General features: G+C 42.1%; 1 protein-coding gene and 1 long non-coding RNA gene across 3 annotated transcripts in view; one reads left to right on the top strand and one right to left on the bottom strand.

Annotated features, from left to right (window-relative positions):
* The window catches only part of LOC134159228 (uncharacterized), a 137,849-nt gene extending 121,625 nt beyond the window's left edge, over positions 1-16,224 (bottom strand). Inside the window, exon 1 of the long non-coding RNA XR_009963078.1 lies at positions 15,464-16,224. This is a non-coding gene — a long non-coding RNA (uncharacterized LOC134159228). The remainder of the gene's footprint in view (positions 1-15,463) is intronic.
* Positions 16,225-16,678: 454 nt separating this feature from the next.
* The window catches only part of GLRA1 (glycine receptor alpha 1), a 37,817-nt gene continuing 32,841 nt past the window's right edge, over positions 16,679-21,654 (top strand). For both annotated transcript variants that reach the window (XM_062609950.1, XM_062609949.1), the window contains exon 1: positions 16,679-16,939. In XM_062609950.1, coding sequence (XP_062465934.1) covers positions 16,884-16,939 — 56 coding nt within the window. In that variant the 5' untranslated portion in view covers positions 16,679-16,883. The remainder of the gene's footprint in view (positions 16,940-21,654) is intronic.

Raw genomic sequence — 21,654 nt, 5'->3', positions numbered from 1 at the left:
AGGTTTTTCCACATTTGCATCCATAGAGACAGGTCAGTGTCTCCAAGTACAATATGCAAGAAAAGAAGCACTGAGCTCTATGTCCCTCAGTCAGGCTCAGTGAATGAGAGGCCAGGAAGCCAACTTCACTAGGAAGAGCGATAAGGTTTATGAACTCTTTATTTCTCTGTTGCACATATAGCCTGGTTATAGCAGGGGTTTTGTCAATCACTTTGAAGTTGTGTCACTGTCTTCAGAATCCTGCACAATTTCTAGCATTTATCTGCTGAGAAAATCTATTACTTCAGCAGAGCTGAAGGAACCCAACTGCATACCAACATCTCTGTTGAAGTTGATACCTGCTACCATAATGTTTCTCTGAGGCGAGGAGAATCTCCATCATGTGGAGCTTTCAGAGGTACTCTCCAGTTACCAGGCTGGGCCTTGAGAGACTTGATGCACCTGAAGAAGTGAGGTAGAAGAATTTTTTATGCCACAATCATATCCTCCATCCCTGGAAAAACTATTTTGTGAAAAAGGCAACTTCTGCCACACCTCTAGCATTTCCTGCAGTGGGCTGCAGGCCTCTGTGGGTCTCTTCTGAATGATATGAGATGTAAGGGGGCTGTGTCAGATGCTGTGGAAGTCACTCAGCTGTGACAGCAATGGGAGCTATACAAGTGGAAAACACAGAGCTAATTGAGTAGCCTCGTGGATATTTATTTCATCCACTCAGACCCACAAGCCTTAGTGACGGTGTCAAATCAGGTCAAAGTGCCAGGGAGAGCAGAGGGAGAACTTTGCTCCTTTCCAGGCATGAGCGACTGAACAAGTGCATGCGTGTGCCTGGCATTTCATGGGAAACCAAGCTTTAATGGGTTGGGAGGTAACTGTGTTCATCCTGCTGAACAGAGACAATCCCTTTCCTCCCCCCCCATGCACATCAATGTGACATCTGGATAGAACTTTCCCCTCTTCCTTCCAGCTACTCCATCAGAGCCAGCTGCTGCCACACAGGCTCTCTGCAGCTCAGACAGCAGCCGTCTCCTGGTGATGGGGCTCCAGAAGAGGAGGGAACATAGGACAAGAAAACTCCCAAGCCTGGTTTTCCAACACACTTTCTGCAATCTCGCTAAGCCACCTGAGCCTCTGCACAGGAAACACCTAAGCAGCCTAGCACTCAGAACAGAAATAGCAGAGCAGGAGCATGACATTTATAATATTGAGCAATGTAAAGAAGGAAATCGTTCACCATCTCTCCCAGCACAGTGGTGTCAGACCAGGAAGTGGCAGTTTCAAAGCAGACCAGAGCAGAATCTTCACATGGCAGTTTGTTAAACCATGAAGGTGGCTGCCACAGGAGGTTCAGGATGCGAAATGCTTTCCAGGATTCAAAAAGCAACTGGACAAGATTAGGAAAAGAAAAAATCCCACCAAGATATTGCATCTGGTTCAAGCAGCTGCCAAGCTGCAAACTGCTGTAAACCCTTGCCCTGATCTCTCAACTTATCCAAAAGCATCCATTTCTGATACTGTTGGAGACCAGCATTTCATAGCTGGACCTTTTCCTGGCTCAGAATAACTACTGTAGGATCACCAAGGAAAAGAGAAGACCAGAGCAGGATGATTTCAAACCAGTCTCAGGACATCCACTGATGTTCAAACACACCAGGGAGAGCTTGCAGAGCTTTCAAACTGCTAAACCCATGGCTGGCCATTGAGCTGGGGCTCCACCGAGAGTAAACATGCTAGAAGTAAACATGTAAAGGATGGTTAGAAATTGCCAGAAGGGTAGTGAGCTAGATTTGCAAGACAAAGAGCACAACTGCATACTGATAGGAGATGTAGGAGAAGAGGAATGGTATCAGCTTAAGTTTTATCCTACTTGCTTTAAATGCATTTTAAACAGGCACTGCTAAACTCAAGACAACTTAAAATAAACTAAGCCGATTATACTGTTATCAATAATTTACATTTTAAAGAAAAGGTCACTTTAAAAGCCAGCTGTGAAACTCCTCAGAGAGACTTGCACTTCTTTGACGAAAGCAGTTCAAGTTTGCGCTGTGGTTTTGATGTCCAGTCCACATCCTGGCACATAGAAGCCTTAAATATCTCTGATGTTTCCTCTCTGCTCAGGGGGTTTTGAATAACCCTGCCCCTAACAAACACACTCCAAACATGCTCTGCTCAGACTCCAATCTGGGCACCTGCAGCTCAAACACACAACTCCCGTCACTTGAAAGAAACACACTAAAAAGCCCCTTTCAAAGAAAACCCTCCAGGCGGCTGTGTCTGAAGAAGCAGAGACAAAAGCTTTTGCAACTAGTTCAGTCTGCAGAGACTCTTCTGGGCATGAGACTAAACTGTGGTTTGTCCCTGGGGAAAACAATTTCTCTCCTTTCTGCATCACTTTCTGCAAAGGACCAACTCCAGGACTTCTCAACTCACGCAGATGAAACTCAAACACATGTTCCCTGCTACGGGAGGTTCTGCTCCTCACCAGGGCAGTCACTACAGGACACTAAGCACTCAACTGAAGTCCAACAGAGAAAGGTCTCTCTGGAAAACAATGTGATATTCAGCATAGCTGTAGCTAAGGCTTGGGATCACTTCCACACAAGACTCTTTTTTCACTAAGGGTATTCAACGCTGACCTCTGCCAGCTTCTAAATGGTTCCCAGAGCTACTGGTGCTGCTAGGACCATGACTCAATGAGGACGGACCTACACTGCCGAGATGCACATACAAGTGCAATCGAAGTGTCAGTGTACAGACATGCCCCGGCATTATTCCTCTCATCCGTCCTGCTCAGATTCATTTAAACCTTCTCCCTCCCAGTGGTTCTGATCTACAGCAGACTGCAAGAAAAGCACAGGCTCTTTAGGTGAGGTAATAGCATTGTGATCTTAGTCCCTCGGTGCAAATGTCACTTTTCAACTTGAGTAATTCAGCTTTGAATAGGCCACTTTTTCTCTCTCAGCCCCTGCTCGTACCACACTCCATTCTGTTTTGGTCCTAATTATACAGAATAATAAATCCAGCTACACAGTGCTTTTCTGAAGAGCAATTAGGTTTGACTTTCCCCAGCACTAATGAGTTCACTAATAGAGGGATTTTCCCTCTCCCTCCCTTCTTCTAATCCGATTCCTTAAATAACATCACACACATCAGCAGCTTTCCCATGCTGCAGCAGGTGATGCCTCCCTGACCCATCTTTTCCCTTTCTCCAAGGGAAAGGGAGGCAGAATATTGCACTTCCCAACCTTTTCCTTCTGTCAAAGGAGCCAGAAAGCAAGCATGGTCAATGACTGTTTGTTAACTAGCACCAGGAGGATCACTCATCAGCTCACAGACAGAAATGCTGCCTGATCAGAACCAATTCTGGGGTTTGGAAAGCAGTTGAATGCTGGGGAACCAGTTTAGCTGCTGGCCCAAACAGGACAAAGACAGCACAAAAAGCTTTAAAAAATTTGGTTTTTGTTCACCAAAACAAAACTTTAAAGAATCTCATTTATCCGCCAAATTAAATCTTTCAAGTGGCCTAGAGGAAAAGTGTTCCACCTCAGTCTCTCCTGAGTAAAGAAAATGTCTTGAAGGGGTAGATGTTCTCAAAAGATTAACAGCCTCTGCCTGTCCCTTGTTCAATAAAAGCCCTACCTGAAAAGGGGAAACAGAGATTCATTTTTTTTTCTCTCAATTTGGAGAAATAAGAACCGTGCCTTCATACCCGAGCAAAATTTCCAAACAAGGACTTTGTCAGTGACTTTGTGAAAGTCTCACCTCAATTTTTGTCTGCAGCAAAATTTACCTTGACAGATGTTAAACTTGACAGTTATTATTAACCTGAATCTAAGAAGAATCCTTCTTCAAAAGGTACTAGATGGAAATCACTATGTAGGTGACTTTACGTGCACTGTCTATACAACATGGATATCCGATCCAGGAATTCCAGATTCATTCTGTTTTCCATGGAAAAAAAAAAATAAAATTTGCTTTCCAACTTACAGGTGGGAGTTTTGTCAGAAAAAAATCTACAAATTTAATGCAAATTCATAGATAGTTTCAGTTCCCCTCACTCAGAGTATTTTCATGCCTGTTCTGGGTCTGGAGATATGCCCACTGACCTGAAGAGCATACAGGGGATCTCCAGGTATTTCTCTTTTTGGGTCATTTGAAGTATAAATTTAACCTAAAATAGTAAGTCTGAGGTAAAGAGATAAGGTCCTTATGGTGAGGTGTGGGGTTCAAAAAGATAACAATGATTCGGAAGATTTCAGTTCTGACTTCACACTCGACAGGTTTTTTTGCTGCAAGTACCTTATTTGACAAAATTATTTTCTCATATCTCTGCAGCCCATTTGTTATCCTCTTCTATTAATAAACCTTCCTTCCCCAATGAATCGCTGCAATTTATCATTAAATTAGAAGATGAAATGGGGCTTTTTTTGCCCTTTTTTTTAACAAGGAGATTAACTACTACCAACAGGATATTTCTCCACTATAAAGATCCATCTTCCTCATCAAATGCAAAAGTAGTATGGTTTAAAGCAGGCCTAAGGGGACCCAAGGCAAGAGTGACAACCAGAGGGGTGACATCTTGCTATATAGGTATATAGACCAATCTGGAAATGACTGTGAAAGAAAACACATGGCATTATGACCACAATTTACTCTGGAGTTTTCTGATAGTACAACTGAAAAAAAAAAAGAAAAAAAGCTTAACTCGTACATAGATGAGGCTGCCAGGAACTGATGTGACAAAGCACAACCTATATAACAAAAACCATCTCTCCATGCATACCCCAGTAATTAATCTCACAGCAAAGGGTCCATCGGAAAAGCATTCAAGTAAATATGAAGCAAATTTGTGCTGGAAACTCATGCTAGCCTCTCATATCATTTTTGAATCCAGAAGTTCCAAAGAGTTGTCACTTAACAGACCACCAAAATTCAACATCAGTGTAAGCAGAAAATGTGTCCTAGCTCTGCTGTGACCAGGCAAGCAGATTTGATCCTTGCAAGCTCCTCTGCACCATTTCATCCCCTGGACGCCATCTCTCCATGAAATCAAAACTGCATTTACCACAATGGCTCGGGTACGACCTGTTGTATGAGGGTAGTGGCAAAAGCATAATGTTTCCTGGGGTCTGTTCATGTCCCAGAAATGGTGCCAACGAGAGATAGATCAAAGCTTGAGAGGATGAGATCCCCTTGCACACCAAATGCTCCTCTCCAGGAAACCACTTCACTGCAAGTGCTACACTTGGCTGCCTGCCTTTCCTCCTACATCCAGCCACCTTTACTGCAAAGAACAGCCTTGGTAGGGTGTAGAAGAAGTCATTCAGCACTAGGCACTATAGAAAACAAAGATCTCCAGTGTCATTCCCTACCAATCCCCAGATCCAACCACTTCACAGACCTCGTCATTTGATTTCTATCTCCAGATTTTAGGAAGTTATTCTTTCATTCTTGGATGCCACGAAGATAATCCATCTCCTGTCCCTGCAGGTCTGCAGTACAGAGAGAAGAAAGGATTAGGATTTTATGCCACTGCATCTCTGTGATGAACTTTATACTATAAGGAACGCAGGCAAATCAGGGCAAAACCAGCCCTACTAATACCCTTTCTATATATTATTATTACACATCAGTACTCCCCTGCTCCAGATGTGATCTCTTCTGGAAGAACACACTGGCTGGGCTATTCACAGGCCTGCATCCTTATTCCTGAGATGAAGAAATTTGTTAATTCCAAGTAGGGGCTCATTCTTCAAATAGCTGCTGATAAAAGGGAACTGATAAAATGGAGACAATTTAAAGGTCAGATGAAATACACTTCATGTTCACCCTACTTAAAAAGAACATCACCAAGATGCTTCATCAACAAAAGGACATTTATATGTTTTGGGTTTGTAGTGTGGAGGGGTTTTCTTTGGTTTTAAGAAAAATTGCTTATCTGCAACAGAGACTCTAAACATCTGATAGGAAACCTTCCCACATTAATCTATTCAACAGCTGGCATCCTGATGCCTGCCTGGGTGTCCCCTTCTGGAAATTAAATCTCCTATCAGCTTTTTATCGCAAATTGGAGGAAAGAAATGGGAATCAAATGCAGACTTCACATGAGCGGCAGAAGCAACAGCTGAAACTGATAGGACTGAATTAATTCAAGCATACAAGAGATGAGCCTGAGACAAGATACTGCCACATTTGGACATTCTCCCCCTCTGCTCTGTGCCAGCCCAGTTCAGCTGCTCCCACCTCCCTTTGCTTGACATTGGGCCCACAAGGCACGCAGACTGGCCATAGAACAAAATGTCATGTATCTTTTACATCTGTATTGCATTAGGCTACTAAATGAAAGTAAATAAATAATTTTTCTCCCCTTTTTCAGTAGATAAACTGTATCAGAGAAGAGCATTTTGTACTGCAACAGAACAAGCTTTTCATGGTAGGCATGAGCTGATGCCACCAAGAGATCTAAACTCAAAGGAGAAAATCTAGGGTATTAAATATGTTGGACCAGAGCATTTCCCCCTCCTCAGTGCCCCATTTTCAGATCAGAACTGAAAGACATGACTGTTGAAAGGCAGCCACTTCCAGGCTATTTGGCTAACATTGAAACCTCGGGGTTTCAATGGGCTATTTGACAACGTGCTGAAGAAGGCTCTTGGCACTCAGAAGATGTGCCAGTGTAATTGCACCAATGTAGCCTAAACTCCACGTGCACTGTTAAAACTTAGTGTCATTCCCATCATTTACACTTTTTGAACATCTAGAGGCAGTCTATGTGCAATGTGAGGTTCCCTGGCTGTTTGGTCACCTGAACAAGCCAGCTGAGCCTCTTCTTTCCACCTTTTCTTTCCCCATCTAGAGGCCAGCGATGTTCTAAGCCCCAGGACACTGCAACTGTTGACCATAACCTGACAAAATCCTCTACTATCATGCAAAGGCTTGAGTGGCTGATGGTCCTTAAATCCACCTTGACAATTGGGCCTAAGCACAGTTAGGCTTTTTGGAAGCATTCAAACAGACAAAGCACTAGAAGCACTTGGACAAAGGATAAACAAGACCACAAAAAGAAGAGAGCTGCAAATTGATGCATCCGGGTGCAAAGTGCCCTGATGCAAATGAAAAGCAGCAGAAAGCAGAGAGAAACAGCACAACAAAAGGGGCCAAGGGACAACAGTTGGTATCCACTGGGATTTTTGCCTTACATCCTTTAGCTTGTCACACATGTTTCTCCAGAAATCCTGCAGGAGACTTCAGGCAGTACCTTGAAGTGATTCCCCACTTTATACTCCTCTGCCTTGGCATCCTCTATTGGCACCTGTTTGAGACAGAAGTCTGGGCTAAAGTTGGACTTACTACAGTGCTTCCAACGTGATACGGTTGAATATGTTGATATACACCAGAGCCCAAGTAAACAGGGACTTTCCATGCCATGAAACAGAGTTTTCCTCATCTTTTAGACACCCTATTATTTGCTAACTGGACTCGGCAGTCTCCAACAACCCCCTCGGGAATACACAGAGAAACGGTTACTGTCTGCAGCACATGAAGGTTCTCAGCTATCAGAGCTCAGCTGGTATGAGATCCAGATAAACTCCCATCACTGATTGAAGAGACGGGGCTCATCTGGCTGCTCTATTTACTACTGCAGCAAGAGACTGTTGCCATTCAATTGCTCCTTCCCTCCAGTCTATTTTCTGAATCCATCCTTTTCATGCTCCTCCCCAAATCCCTATAATTAATATTAAATGTTACAGTTTTGTCCTATTAACACAAATTGCCCTTTCCAGAGGCAGATTAAAGAGTTTCCGCTAGGGATTTCTTCTCTCCTTTAGTTTTGCTTCTGTGATCTGTGCTGTGTCTCTCACTAGCTCCTGGGGGAAAGGAGTGGGAGGGAAAGAGAAGACAAACACTTATTAGCAACTCCTTTGATGAGACGGAGATTGTGAATTAAACTGATTATTAACTCCCATCTTTACCAGTGAGGCAAGATTTCCCTTTTCTCACTTCTGCTCCTCCTATGGGAATAGTAACTGGGAATTGCACAGATCTCATGCTTGAACTTTCACCTAAGTCATTTACTGGGCAGCATGACATACAGACATGCAAATGCAGGGGTGCACACGCATTCCCATTTGTATAACCCTCACAATTTAATTCTTGGAACAGGAAAGAAACCCTGAGGCAGCCCTAGTTCCCTTCCTAGCTAGAGATATTTTATTCCTGAATTTTTAGAAGGCATTTAGGGACAGACCTGACTCATCACACATATCACCTGCAACCAGCATCACAAGGGCTGGCAGGAAACGCCATTAGCACACATATCGCCACACTGAGCCCTGTGCAACAACACAGCCAAACTACTTCAAACCCTCACTCCAACTCCTCGTTAACAGTAGTGCCCAGAGGTACCACAAATCCAAAAGAACAAGAAGTGCTGGTCCCTGTCAAAAAATCCCATTTACCACCAAATTCTTTGGCCGCCTACAAATTCGGTAACCTACAAACTCCCCACACACATCACTTGCGCTGTTCCAAAGACAGCTGGAAGACAGCAGAGATTCTCCTTCCTAAAAGCACAAGCCCCAGGGGAGATTCTGGCCAGTTGATGTCATTGAGGGCTTGAACAGAAAGTAAAACAATTTTGAACCTGTCAAGCCAAGTGAAAAGAAGCATGCACATTATCTGGTTTATTAAAACACTCCATAAGTAAGTGACTATTTATGGGGCTGTGATGGTAAATGGATAACTGAATGTAGTCACTCACATCACTACCAAGAAAATCTGCACAATGAAAATTCACTATGAGAGCTTAAACTAGAACCCAGTATTATGATGAGATTTTAAATTTATGAGATAAGATGCATGCTTACAGTGAACAAGCTATTGATAACCAAGATGAATTTATTTAACGTACAGCAACCCTCATATAAAATCTGGATTAAATGCAGAACTACCTGTAGACACATAGCATATATTTAAAATATAATATTGCAAAGAAGCTTTTTCAGCAAAGAGAACTGAATCAGTCCTTTGAGCTTTCCCTTCTCCTGCTAGGACAAGGAAAGCGCAGCTGTATTGATTTCTAACACTCAGCATTGCCACGTGAGCTGTTTTATTGGGCCAACAAAATGCTTAACTGACAAGGTCTCAGAAGTCTCAGGTTTTATAGACGAGCATAGACACACCCTCTATAGAGAGCTGATGTAATGTTAACTTGAATTTACCAGGCAATACATCATACGCCCAGTGCCAGGAACAGAGCCTATACTTCAGACTGTCTGAAGTCTATTGGTAACACCCTTTTTCATTGTTTATTACTTTGTCCACTTTCTTCTGCTACAGAAATTTCTATACTGGATTTCTCTTTGGATTTACACCAAAACAGTGCAGATTTTTTGAGGAAAATGTTGTTTTACCAATGCTAAAAAGACCACTAATCTGTTCCCAAGAATTCTGAGTGAAGATTTACATTCAGTTGGGCTAGGAGATGTGCCTCTTGCACTTCCCAATGAGATCTGCCCAACTTATGGGCCAAGTTATGAGCCCTTGGGAAGTCTTAGTTCCTATAAACTCAAAGTAGTTTGCACAAATTCCTACTCAGCTGGAATTAAGCAGCTGTTAGGGCACAGTCTTAGGACGGAGTCACACTCGGATGTAGACATTCCTGCAGTTTTTTAGTTCTTACATCCAAGACATTTGAGGCTTTCTGGAATGCCGAGACTTGCGAGAGATTCTTCTAGGATTCCCTGAATTTGCCAGGAATGTCAGTAAATAAGCTCTGGCACTTTGACAGAATTCTCCCACTTCAAATAACATAAGTTGCACAAAGAGTGCAATATGAGAAATATTTCCAATGCTTTGCTCATACAGAAGTCTGGTGATTGTACCTCAGTTCTGTTTCTCCCTAATATTTACACTTCCACGTGCAAGCAGAAATGTGTATGGTCAGGTTTTCACATCTGCCACATTCAGACAATGAGCCAAAGGAGAATACAACATCACCAGCTTCTTTGGTTCCCACTGAAAAATGCTCATTGATTTGATTTACTGCCTTTTGTTTCCAGAGACAGCTTCATAGATTTGGTAATCAAGCAGCAAATGCAAAGTGAGGCCACGTCTGGTCATAGGCATGGAGATTTAATGAGAGGATTGCAATTCCCCATGTCTCAGCCAAGCTGTTTCTCACTCTCAGTGTTCCATGTCTTCCCTGAAACCTAACAAAGCCTTTTCTCTCATCACAGCCTACATAAATCACTTTTGTCCAATTCAATTGCCTTGGTAGAGAACTATTTTCATGGGGAGGGAAAGCTATATAAAAGAAAAATGTTGGCATGGTACAACATCATGAATGGGCTGCAATTTATTTTCTGACTTGTCCAAAGGAAATGCATGGTAATACTTCATTTTTTCCCATAAAGATCTGTATTGATGTTTGGGGAGAGTGATATCAGAACTAACATTTTTACCCCAAAAATCCATGTTGCATACACCCTGGGTTTTACACTTCCATTCCTTTTAATAAATACAGGTCACTGATGCTTACAGGAACTTGCAAAGGCTTTGCAACTTTCATCTTTTGCAAGCAAGCAGCAGGCAAAGGCAGCAACAGAACAACACTGCAAAACTTGCAAACACTGATATTTTAGTGCTTTTCCATTAGCTGAACTATAGAAAGACCCTTCTGATGTACAAATATGTCCGTTGCCAAAGCTTAAAAAATAAAAAAGAATAAGAAGTTGCACCTTGTTTCTTTGGCTCATAGAAGATAAATTGCTACTTGGTCATATGAATTAACTGGGGCATGTAAAAGGACGTTTCAGTATCTAAACACACACTGAGAAGCCACTTCAGCATCACTGGCTGTTGTCTCCTGACTTGCTTTCTGAGCCTGCTGTTTGCAATCAAAGTTTTCCTCTAAAGGGTTTCACTTCATGGTGTCTCTCACATACAACCCTATTGAATTCACAAGGCAAATGAAGCAATGAAAGTATGCAATATATTTTTTTCCTCTTTTTCTTATGGTTTTTGGTTTGTTGGTTTTTTGTTTGTTTTTTTTTTTATTAGTCCATGACAACAGGAATGAAGAGGGTGATGTGAACAGCTCTAGGTCTGCCCTGTATGCTTCTGCTTCTCTGCAAGCATGTCACAAAACCTGGTGCTTGCTCACCTCAAAACAAATAGATGGCTTCTTTCATTTACAAGCAAGGTAAGAGTAGGAAAGTTCCATTTCCCACAGCACTTGAGGGCTGCTAAGGCAGGAGCAATAGGCTTTGCAAAAAAAAAAAGCTGAAATAGTATCTCAACTGCACAATGTTCAGCACCTGACAAGTTCTGGCAAGGCTGACTGTAAAAGCAACTTTATCCTATCTTATATTCACACAATAATGCAACAAAAAAAGTTTCAATGGCCAAGATCTTTGAAAGAAACAGTACTTCTGGGTTCTCTGGGATTGCCTCATAATTACTCTGTACAGGTCAGAAAATAATTAACTTATGACCTGCAAATCAAGCTTTTAATGAAAGTAGCAATGGGGTTTTTTTAGGGCTATAAGGTCCATGCAGCTTACTTTCTTTTATATGTAAATTATAATGAGGACAAGCCTAGGATATGTAGCAAGGCTATTCACAGCTCAAGTCAGGTGTCATTACATGACATAACATGGAAATTAGTTAATGCTATGGGGAAAATGACCATTTGCTCTTCTTTATTTCCTCTTCTTCAAGGATTACTGCCTTAACCTGATTAATGCACCTGACATGAGAGGCAAACAAACATTCAGGGTTCAGGAAGACCCTAATGCTGCACTCAGCAAGTACTTCACTTGGCCTTCTGCATACATATAGTCACAGTCTGTCATGAAGTCATCCTAGCACAGGGCTTCACACCACTCCCAAAGAGTCTACGATCATAGGTTGGGTACCACTAGACTCATGGGTACTGTATTTCCATCAACAAGAAATCAATGCATCCCCTAGTGTACTTGTCAAGAAATATATTGTCCAGGAGCATGAAAGCCAATGACAATCTAAGTAACTGTTCTTTTTGCAGAAAGAGACATAGGGCAGGAATCTTCATGTTTAACACATTCAGCTTACAGTGTATATATGCCCTTACATGAAGGAAAAGCTTATGTGCACTATTAGAAACAGGGCAGCAAATTTCTAGGCACCATATAGGCACTTCAAATGAGTACCTGTACAGAAAGAGTAGGATGTGGAAACCTCAGCAGTCCTGTACAGGACACTTCCACTCGACTATTTCACACATTTCTGAGAACGCAAATATTGTATATAGCAACAAGACACCTTGGGTGGATAGATGTGGGTGTGCATGGCTGAAGAAACCCTCCCTGGCTCAAAGTATACCTCAGAGTTTTGCACCTCAGCATTTCTCATCCTGGGTGCAGCTCTTCAGAAAGGGTCCTTATGAAACCGGGAGATAATCTTATAAGGATATACCATGCATGATGGAGCACTTCATAACCAAGAAGTTCCAGCATATTGGCCAAGTTTAGCTTTGGTCCTTTTTCTAAGACGAGCTCCATTTCTATGGTTAGACCTAGCATTATTTAAACAACTGGGGCTAAGGACTGTCAACAGTGATATTGGTCTGAATTTCAGCCAAAAATATCCATCACCTACACCACAAATCCCTCAGCTCCTTTCCTAGCAGCCTTCTAACCTTAGTCTCCAAGTTCCGCTGCATTTCCTATGAAAAAGCTCCAGTGCTTGTTTTCCATGGATCCACTGTATATCAAAACAGAATTTAAAATTTTCAGAGTACAATTTTAAACATATTTATGGAAATACGGATACAATGAACCTTCACATTAGTTCCAGTGATTTCTCTTTCATCTCTATATATTTCCAGTAAAAAAAAAAATCTTCACTAAACACTTCAGTTTACAAAACATCACAGGAATATTTTATGGTGTTATTTTACCAGCAGTTATTAAATAAGAATATCCCAGGTTCTCAAGTCTCTAAGAAAATTGCATTCAGTTGAACAATCTTGTGCAAAAATTGCTTGCTACATATGGAAATTATCTAATATAGGAATTTACTTTATAGAATCTTTCTTAAAAATTCCCTGAACTTAACTTTAAATTAAAATTTGGTTTTCATTTGTCCAGTGTCAAAAAACAAGTAGTGCTACTGGAGCAATTTAAATCTCTGTCCTGGGAAGCACAATCCACATTCTTGCGGCACTGTTTCCTCATTAGCCATTTTCCAAAAAACAGACTGACAATAATGGATTTAGTATTCCTAAAATAAACTGAGTGCACTTCCCTGCTACGCTAGCCACTTCTTCACTGAAAATCCTGTAGTTTATCTGGGAAGGACAGCAGTGTGTGTGTGGCCAGCTTGAAAAAGCCTACCCCCATGTATGAATTTATTATCAGAATTTTAATTTTAAAGAGACAACAAAAGAAACTAAAAATCACTTTACTTGCTATAAAATATGGAGATGAAAAACAGAACAAGAATGAAATCGACTTGCAGCTGTGAATGAGGCTTTAGGTTAATTCTCAGCATAAGGGGCATGTTCATAGATGACACAGAAGCTTCCAAGACCTCTTCATCTACAGTGAGTTTTACAAGACTCATCCAGTTTGAAGCAAACTAATGAAGCAACAAGGTTTATACACAGCAGGTAATTCTAATTTTAAGAGCCTCATCTGACATAATAAGTTATCTTCAACACCGTCATTTGTACAAATGCACCAGAGAAAGATAAATCACCTTTCTAAACAATTTGTACTCAGCTTGAAAAATAAGAGACCTGCAATTGAACCCAACCCACCTCTCCCCAATAAATAAATAAATAAACAAAGCTTAAAAAAACAAGCAGAGAGTAAAACCCAATATATGAACAAGCCATGACAGAACCAGACAGAGGAGACCTGCAACCAATACCTGATGTCAAGAGTTACATTGTAATAACAACAATAGAACTGACTTCCAGGCATCATTAGATCTCCAGACCTGATTTCTGGGTTATTTGCCTTTAGCTTCGTAGAGAGGAAAATAAAGCTAAAAATCAGGTAACATACAGAACCAAAACTGGTAACTTCACCACAGATATCCCTAGATAGGTTTCAGTGGGACTGGTTGGATGTTTCTTGAGTCACCTGGGTTAAATCAGAGGATGGGAACTCCAAGAATCTGGATTCACCCCAACCAAGGTCTGACACATGCAAGTAACACATACAGGGCACCGTACCAAGGCAAGCAACAACAACTTCCTTAGCTCCAGGAAGAGATATAAGTGATATTTTCTAGGGGCAAATATCTGCTTCCTCGAACTAATGGGCAGACACCCTGCTCTTCTAATCCAAGGAAGTTATGAGAACATAAATTGTGACAAAATGAAACAAGTCCAGATTCCTTTGGTATAAAGTAGATTAAATTTATAGCCAGTAGAGAAATCACATGAGACAGTCATTATCTTACACAGCCCATTTCTAAAGAAACCAGAAGGCTGACTAGCCTCCAGCTTTCACCTGCAGGTGCCAAGAGATGATTTTGCCTCCTACTCTTTGTCCTACTCCCCAGTAAAATAACAGGGAAACATCATTTCTCTCCTGCTGTGCCCGTCCTGTTAACACTCCCAGTGTGGAGCTCCTGCTCTGCTCTGTCAGCACACTGGGGGCTGGAGAAGTACAGTGACAGGCTCATCATCCATGTGGGGGTAACTATCAGGAGAGAAAGTACAGTGAGGAGCCAGCAAGGAGCAGGCAGGAAACACTGTGTGAAATCACATCCCCAGGAATCTCCACGAATTGAAATCAGAGCCTGTTATTAATCTGGCTAGACACTGAGACCCAGTAGCTGGAGTAAATCAGATTAAACTCCTTCTGTATCAATGGCTAGAAGCCAAGCAGGTCTTTCTTCCTTTTTTTTTTATTGAATGAAAACCCAAAGGATATTTCTGCCATCTTAGCTACGTAAATATCCTGCTTTAAAACAAATAAAAACAGGCAATGAAAAACATGAGGTGAATTTTAGTATGGCAGGAAGGTCCTCTGAGATGCAACCCAAAGTGAGAAGAAAAACTTAGTTATTTCCGTGGGGGGGACTATGGTATTAGTGGAGCAAGCAGTCCATTTCACCTCCACCCACCCAACAACATGGGGTGGGACAAGTGTTTGAACAGATTAAAAACAGCTAAAAAGGTGTTAAAAGCAAATATTTCTTTGACATGGGGAGTTTTGCAAAGCACAGGACAAGTAAACAGAACGGAACTTAAACGCAAAAACCCCATTACACCAGAACAAGAAGAAAGAAATCCTAGATTGTTTAGGAGTTTTAATTTCAGTTCTCAGAAGTTGAGGAGAAGCCGAGCAGAGTAATACGCTGATGAAGTGACTAAAGAGCCCATTCCTCCCCTCCTTCCCGCGGACCACCACACTCAGCACCCTGCGAGCACAGCTGGAGCTGAGATAAGAAACTGCTAAACGTTCCTTACCTTCCCTGACCTTGATGGCTCTGGTATTTGCCAAACTTCTCTGCAAAACCGAATGCAAAAGGGAACAAAAATAATCAAATAAAACAAAGAAAAGAAAAAAACAACAAAAAAATCACCACACAAACACAAAACAAACAAACAAAAAAAGCCAATAACCCAGAGATGTTCCTTAAAAGCCAACAGCAACAAATAGCAACTGCCAACCAAGCAGATCTTCCACGAGATGGAGACTTAAGGCAGGCTACGCTTGCCCTGTCAAGGGAGACAATTTCAGAGACTTCTTAAAAAGACAGCAATTCGTGTAGGAAAAAAAATGAAATAAACCAAAACGTGTCAGCGCTTTAAAGGTTAACAGCTGCTGCCGAACAGCATGCGTTTATCCAACCGCGTCCTAGAGTAGTTTTTTCAGCCCTGAGACCAATGAGGACAGCTAAGAGGAGGGCCTCGGGATGGTGGAGAGATCGAGCTCCCCCCTCCCCTCTGCCTTCCCTCTTCTCCACCTCCTCCTCCTTCCCCCCCCAATTTTTTTTATTTTTTTTTTTAGTTTAGTAAATTAATGCAGCAAGAAACTCCCAAGATCTGGCGAGTCCTGGCAAGGGAGAGAGGGCAGAGGGGAAATGAGATGCATTAGGAGGACACTGAGCCACTTTCTTTCTGAGCACAATGGGAGTGCTTCCCAAGAAACTTCCCCTTCGCTCCCCTCCGCTCTAGCCCTGAGCAATGGGACACCTACCCTACAGCAGCAATAACTTATCCGGGAGGAAAATAGCCCAGGAAGCAGGAATCAACAGAAGCCAAACGGCGGGCAGGAAAGCGCCACAACCGGGACTGCAGCACGGCTCCACACTGAAAAATTCCTGTGGATGTAATTAGGAAGACACCCCGGCTAGCAGCGGAGATTAAAGCCTTGGGTTGTTAAGGGTTGTCGTCCACCCACCCCTTCCCATCTTACCCCCCGCCACCCTGATGGCAAACCTACACCCCCTGCATCACTCCCTCTCGCCAGCCTGATGTCCGGAGCCAGATCCCGCTGAAGGGAGAATTCAGTGCGGGAAGCTTGGTCCTCCGGCCCCGAGCACCACTGCAGTGGCGGCGGCGGGGGCACCGCCGGAGCTGAGGGACGAGCCGAGGCAGCGCTGGAGCCGAGCAGCCGGGCTCGGAGCGCGGCGCACCGCCGCTGTCCAGGGTCCCGACCGAAGCCGCCCGACAGACGCTGTCCAGGGTCCTGATCTCAGCTGCCCTCCCCTGATACCGCCCAAGGTGCTGAGCGGAGCCCTTGGCCTTCCCCTGCCCAGCCTGCCTCGGGAGGGGTGGCTCGCTTCCCCTACCAATTCTCCCAAGTGCCGGGTTACTTTATTGGCCAACCCCACCGGCCCACCCCTCACGGAGTACAAAACAAACCACAGCGAGAGCTGGAAAAATGTGCAACGTCAACGCGCTCGGAGTCTACGTGTGGGAGACTATCGTTTTCTTCAGGTAAGGCTCGGCTTCACGGGAGAAGTGTGCGCGCACCGGGGGCTGCCGGGCTGGACTGCCGTGTACACCCCGAGCTCAGGGCACAGACCCTAGGTAGAGCCTCAGGCTTAGGACAGCGGCTTTCTGCCTATCTTGAGGGTCCTTTTCGCCTCCCCGAGGCTATCACACAGCTCCGGGCTCGGGACTTTCCGCGGCTTTGGGGGTTACTCTGTTTAATTAGCACCGCAATCTCTCTAACCGCAGTGCTGAAAACACCGACCCCGGCTGGTTGCAAAGTGACAGCTAGTGGCGGCTGGGAATGCTGCACTTGAATTTGCCCGGGTAAATATTCCCACCTCGCCCCCTGCCCATCCTCAGGTTGCAGGTTAAGGTGAGTTCCGTGGGATTCTTTCACTGCTTAGGTATGTTCACTTGAGAAATCGTGGGACTCCTTTTCAAAGAGGGCTCACCCTATCTCTTCAGTTTGCTGTGCTGAAAGTCACATTAAGCAAGGAAATTCTTTCTTCCCAACTTTTTTCTTTCATGCTGTTTTCAACATCTTTTCCTTACAGACTCTAAATGAAAGCCAAAGGGGATGTGGGAAGCTTTTTGCAATTATATCCATCAATCAATCACCTAGCTGTACATTGATTCCGCTTTACATATGTTCAGTTTCCCATTAAGTCTAAGGTAGAAGCAGAACAGGTTTATTCTTAAAGAATGTTTCTGGTCCATTTCTCCCTGAACTGCTTTTATTAAATGGACAAAAAAAAACAAAACCACCCACTATTGGAAGTTAGAAGCTCTTCTGTCTTTGCATGAATAATGGAGCCTGTTGTAGCAAGTGTTAGATGCCAGATACATGCAATTGGAAAAAGCCTTCTTTCATGACCTGAACTTGCTCAGTCTTTGACTTATTTCAGTGGCATGGCTCTTATTTCTGCATTTCTGTATTTATATCAAAGTCTCATATTTTAATGAGAAAGAGCAAACATTATTTACACCAGCATCACTGCTACAATGCTTACTGTTTTATGAAACATAGCAACATACCTGCTGATACTGATCAGACTTTTCTATCTAGCAGTCTCTTTCCTTTTGAACACCAAAGTCTTTTCAGGCATAAAAATTAAGATACCCCTACTTTTTTCATAATTCTGCAGAAAAATCAAAGATAGCAAGATTGTGACATGAATTCAAAGCATTTAGATGTTTATCTGTTAGGTAAACCAGAAAGAAGTTCTAGAAATTGCTAAAGTCACCAGTATCTGAAAAACAATGCACAACACCCAATAGTTCAGAGCCATCCTTTCCCATTTTAGTCAGCCACAACTGTACAGCAGCACTGCACAATACAGTGGGGTGGACTATTAGGAAGCATACGTATCTGCATTAAACTCTTTAAAGAATGTTGAAGCAGAGAGATTAAGAAACAAGATTAAACAAAAAAATGCTCTGGAATGTTGTCCATAAATAAGCTAAAAGGCAAAAGGAAAATAATGAAAATAAGGGGCATTTCCAGGCTTGAGTTTCCTATGGCCCTAGTAATAAAGCATCTGTCTGGCTTTCCTCTGAACTGCCTTAACAAGGGAAATTGATTGACACTTATCTTGCTGATCCTGTTCTATGATGCACGCTTATGCACCACAACACATGTGAGCACTTGCAGATTCTCAGCACATCAATTTAAATCCTGGGCATTCAAAATCTTGGTAAACCACTCACTTCAGGTTCTAATTTTGATATTTATACTGTTACAAATTGTATACCTATACATACATGGGCTATATACAATTATGTTATATTGAATATAAAAGCTATTTCTGGAAGAATAATTTTCCTCAAATTAAGAAAATTTGAAAATGCTTGAATTCAGTTGTAGGGAGAAGTTGAAACAAATTGTTTTCTATTTTGCAATTATTTTCCAAACAAAGAAAAAAAGAAGAAAAGAAAACAACCAAAAAACCCAAAGCAATAATTCCTGTTCAGAACTGACTAAGCAATGTTTTTCTTTTTACTCCCACTTTGTGTTATGTGTTCAGTTTATAACAGGCCAAAAAAATCTACCAGCCTTTCTGGTCCAGGAATAGCTTTGCTATTTCAGTTTCAGTAAGAGAAGTTTATTCATTAACAGTCATTCATAAATTTAGTGTGCCAATTCCTCCTGCACTCAATCATATAACACTTAATAAATAAATAAATAAATAAAAGTCACACAATCTGATAATCCAATAATCCACAATGAAAGCCTGCATTGCTTTAAATTATGGTGTGTATCACACTATTGTCAGCCTGTCAAAAATATTATGGAAAGAGAATCCATTACATTTTAGCACATACATCACAAAAATAAAGGGAAACCCAAAGTCCCAACAGAAAATTAGATACAGCTAATATAGGAAATGACTAGATCTGTTGCTTTAAAAAAAAAAATGTCCTTCACCAGGCTTTTATAAAACAAGACCCTATGGGAAAGAATAATGGCTGGTCAGTGAATGCAAATGTTATGGCATTATCAATATATTTCTTTGTTACAGTTGGTGTGTTTTAGAAGGCATTTGCACCAAGAGGCTCATTCTGACATACCTTTACTTATGGAAGAGCATTTCCCATTTTGCTACCTGCTTTCTCAGACTGCAGTCACTTAGCTGTGACAAAGACATTTACTAAGACCCTGTATAGAGGCAGGATGGAAACTGGGTTTGGGTGGGAGATGAAGCGTCTTCTGACAGGCTGCTTGACCAGCCTTTGCTGGCACATATCTATGCAAGGCAAAATGCTTTCTTGAGAATAAAAATAGCTTGTACATTGTTTACACAGGGACTTCCAGATGTCCTGCTTCTATCTGTGGAGACATACAAACATTTTCCCAAAATCTAACTATATACACTGCATGTTCATACCCTGTTTCAGCTGAGAATTCCTTCATGCAGGAACAAAAGCTATCCCTACCCTGTGATGATCTTGCCTGGGTTTTCTGTTGTACCATCACATTTTAACAGCTGTAGTGGTCCAGAAACACCACTGCATAAGCCTGGGGGTAGGAATGCACCTTGTACAAGTTAGGAGATAAAAGATAGCCAAGAACTGGAATCTCACCCAAGTAAAGTATGTCATGTGAGGCTTTGAATTTGCTTGGGTCTGATTCTTGTCCTAATTGCACTCCTATATATCAGGAATCAGCAGCATGACCTTCACCAAATCAAGATCAGAGTTGGCCCCTCCTGAACAGCAATCTGTCAGCCAGGAGTAGTGATTCAAGGCTACTGCTCCAAGTGACTCAGAAGCTAGAAGTTGCTGCCAGCCTCAGACCTTATTGGAATGCTCAGACTGGCATTTTCATATTCCCTCCTGTCAGTAACAGGGCTACTTAATTCCTGTATTAAAACAGTAAGATGCCATTGTTTATATGCCACCTTAACTTTTAGGAAAAAGTGTCTGTCTTTCCATAAAAAGATTTGACAAGCAGGTGATGGGAAAGCTGCTGATTTCAGGCCCTTGCAAATAAAGTGCATGTTATCTCTAAACTTTCTGCTATAGTCTGCAGTGTTAGACAACATTAGAGGTACCTGTGAACAAAGCACTAATAAGAGACATTCAGAGCCAAAAGCTAAGCAAAGTAGCAGATATTCTCCACAGTTAAAGAATATTTTCCTTACAGGAACTAAAAGCTACTGCAAGTTGTGCCTTTTGACCTGTTGGGCCTCTGCTGAGTCTGTCAGCTCCTCCACAAAATAGCAAAGGCTTGGACTAGCTAGCTATAAGGACACTCTTCAGCTTCTTTGGTCTGCAACCTGTAATAGCCCTATTAGAGACCCTGGTAAAAGGGTTTCATATTCAAGGCTTGATAACATGATGAAATAGACAATTCTACCTAAAAATCATCATTAAATCATTCCACAAAGAAAAATTAATTTTGTCCCATCCCAGTAGAAGCACAAAATGTTTGGGATCCTGCCTTCTGCAGGGACTTTGGTACACACTTCCATCCTTCCATAAACAACTCATTTGCATGTAAGGCAATTAAAACAAAGCAATCTAAAATATGCAAGACATTTTCTAACACAGTCTAATCTTAACCCTCCTTTCTAAACCACTGCCTGTCTCCAGACCTGTAAATTGGATAGATCTGAACAAAAGAAAGGCTCCACAAATGTTTAGGCAAAAAGCATTTCCCCACCTTACCCTGAGTCCAAGGAGCACAAAACCCATAGGTAATCACCTTGTTTAAAAACATCACAAATAACGATGCCATTTCTCATATGCACTAACAAAATACCCTTTGTCTCCAAGGCAGTGTTGCTGTGCAGATTTTAGGTAATACAGACTGGTTTTCTACCTTGATTCCCACTGAACAGTAGCTTATACTGCAGCAAGTCCCACTGGCAGAACACATATTTACTGTTCAAATACCTGAAGGAAGCCGCTTCTAGAAAGAGAACAATATGTAGAGGGAATAGTAGGGTCCTATCCTTAGCTGTAAGCGCATATGAATTATTATGTAATCATATGAATTGTCTGCAGAGGCTTCCTTCAAGAACAAGAACTTAAGCAGGAAAACTCTCCCCCCCCCCCATTCCTCTTCTCCCATGAAAGAGGTGTTGGACACCCTGATGTGTGAAGCAAGTCAGTAGCAAAGGGCCCATTGACTCTGTTTTAAGTGCTTCAGATTTAATAGCGCAATCTAAAGTCTAAGAAGTTTATTCTGCTACTGATTAAGAGATTGAAGTCAAAAA

This window comes from Pezoporus occidentalis, unplaced genomic scaffold (genome assembly GCF_034315485.1).
Source record: "Pezoporus occidentalis ecotype Australia unplaced genomic scaffold, CSIRO_AGI_Poc_V1 ctg142, whole genome shotgun sequence".
NCBI classification, from domain to species: domain Eukaryota; kingdom Metazoa; phylum Chordata; class Aves; order Psittaciformes; family Psittacidae; genus Pezoporus; species Pezoporus occidentalis.
This window is presented reverse-complemented; position numbering and strand designations above follow the sequence as displayed.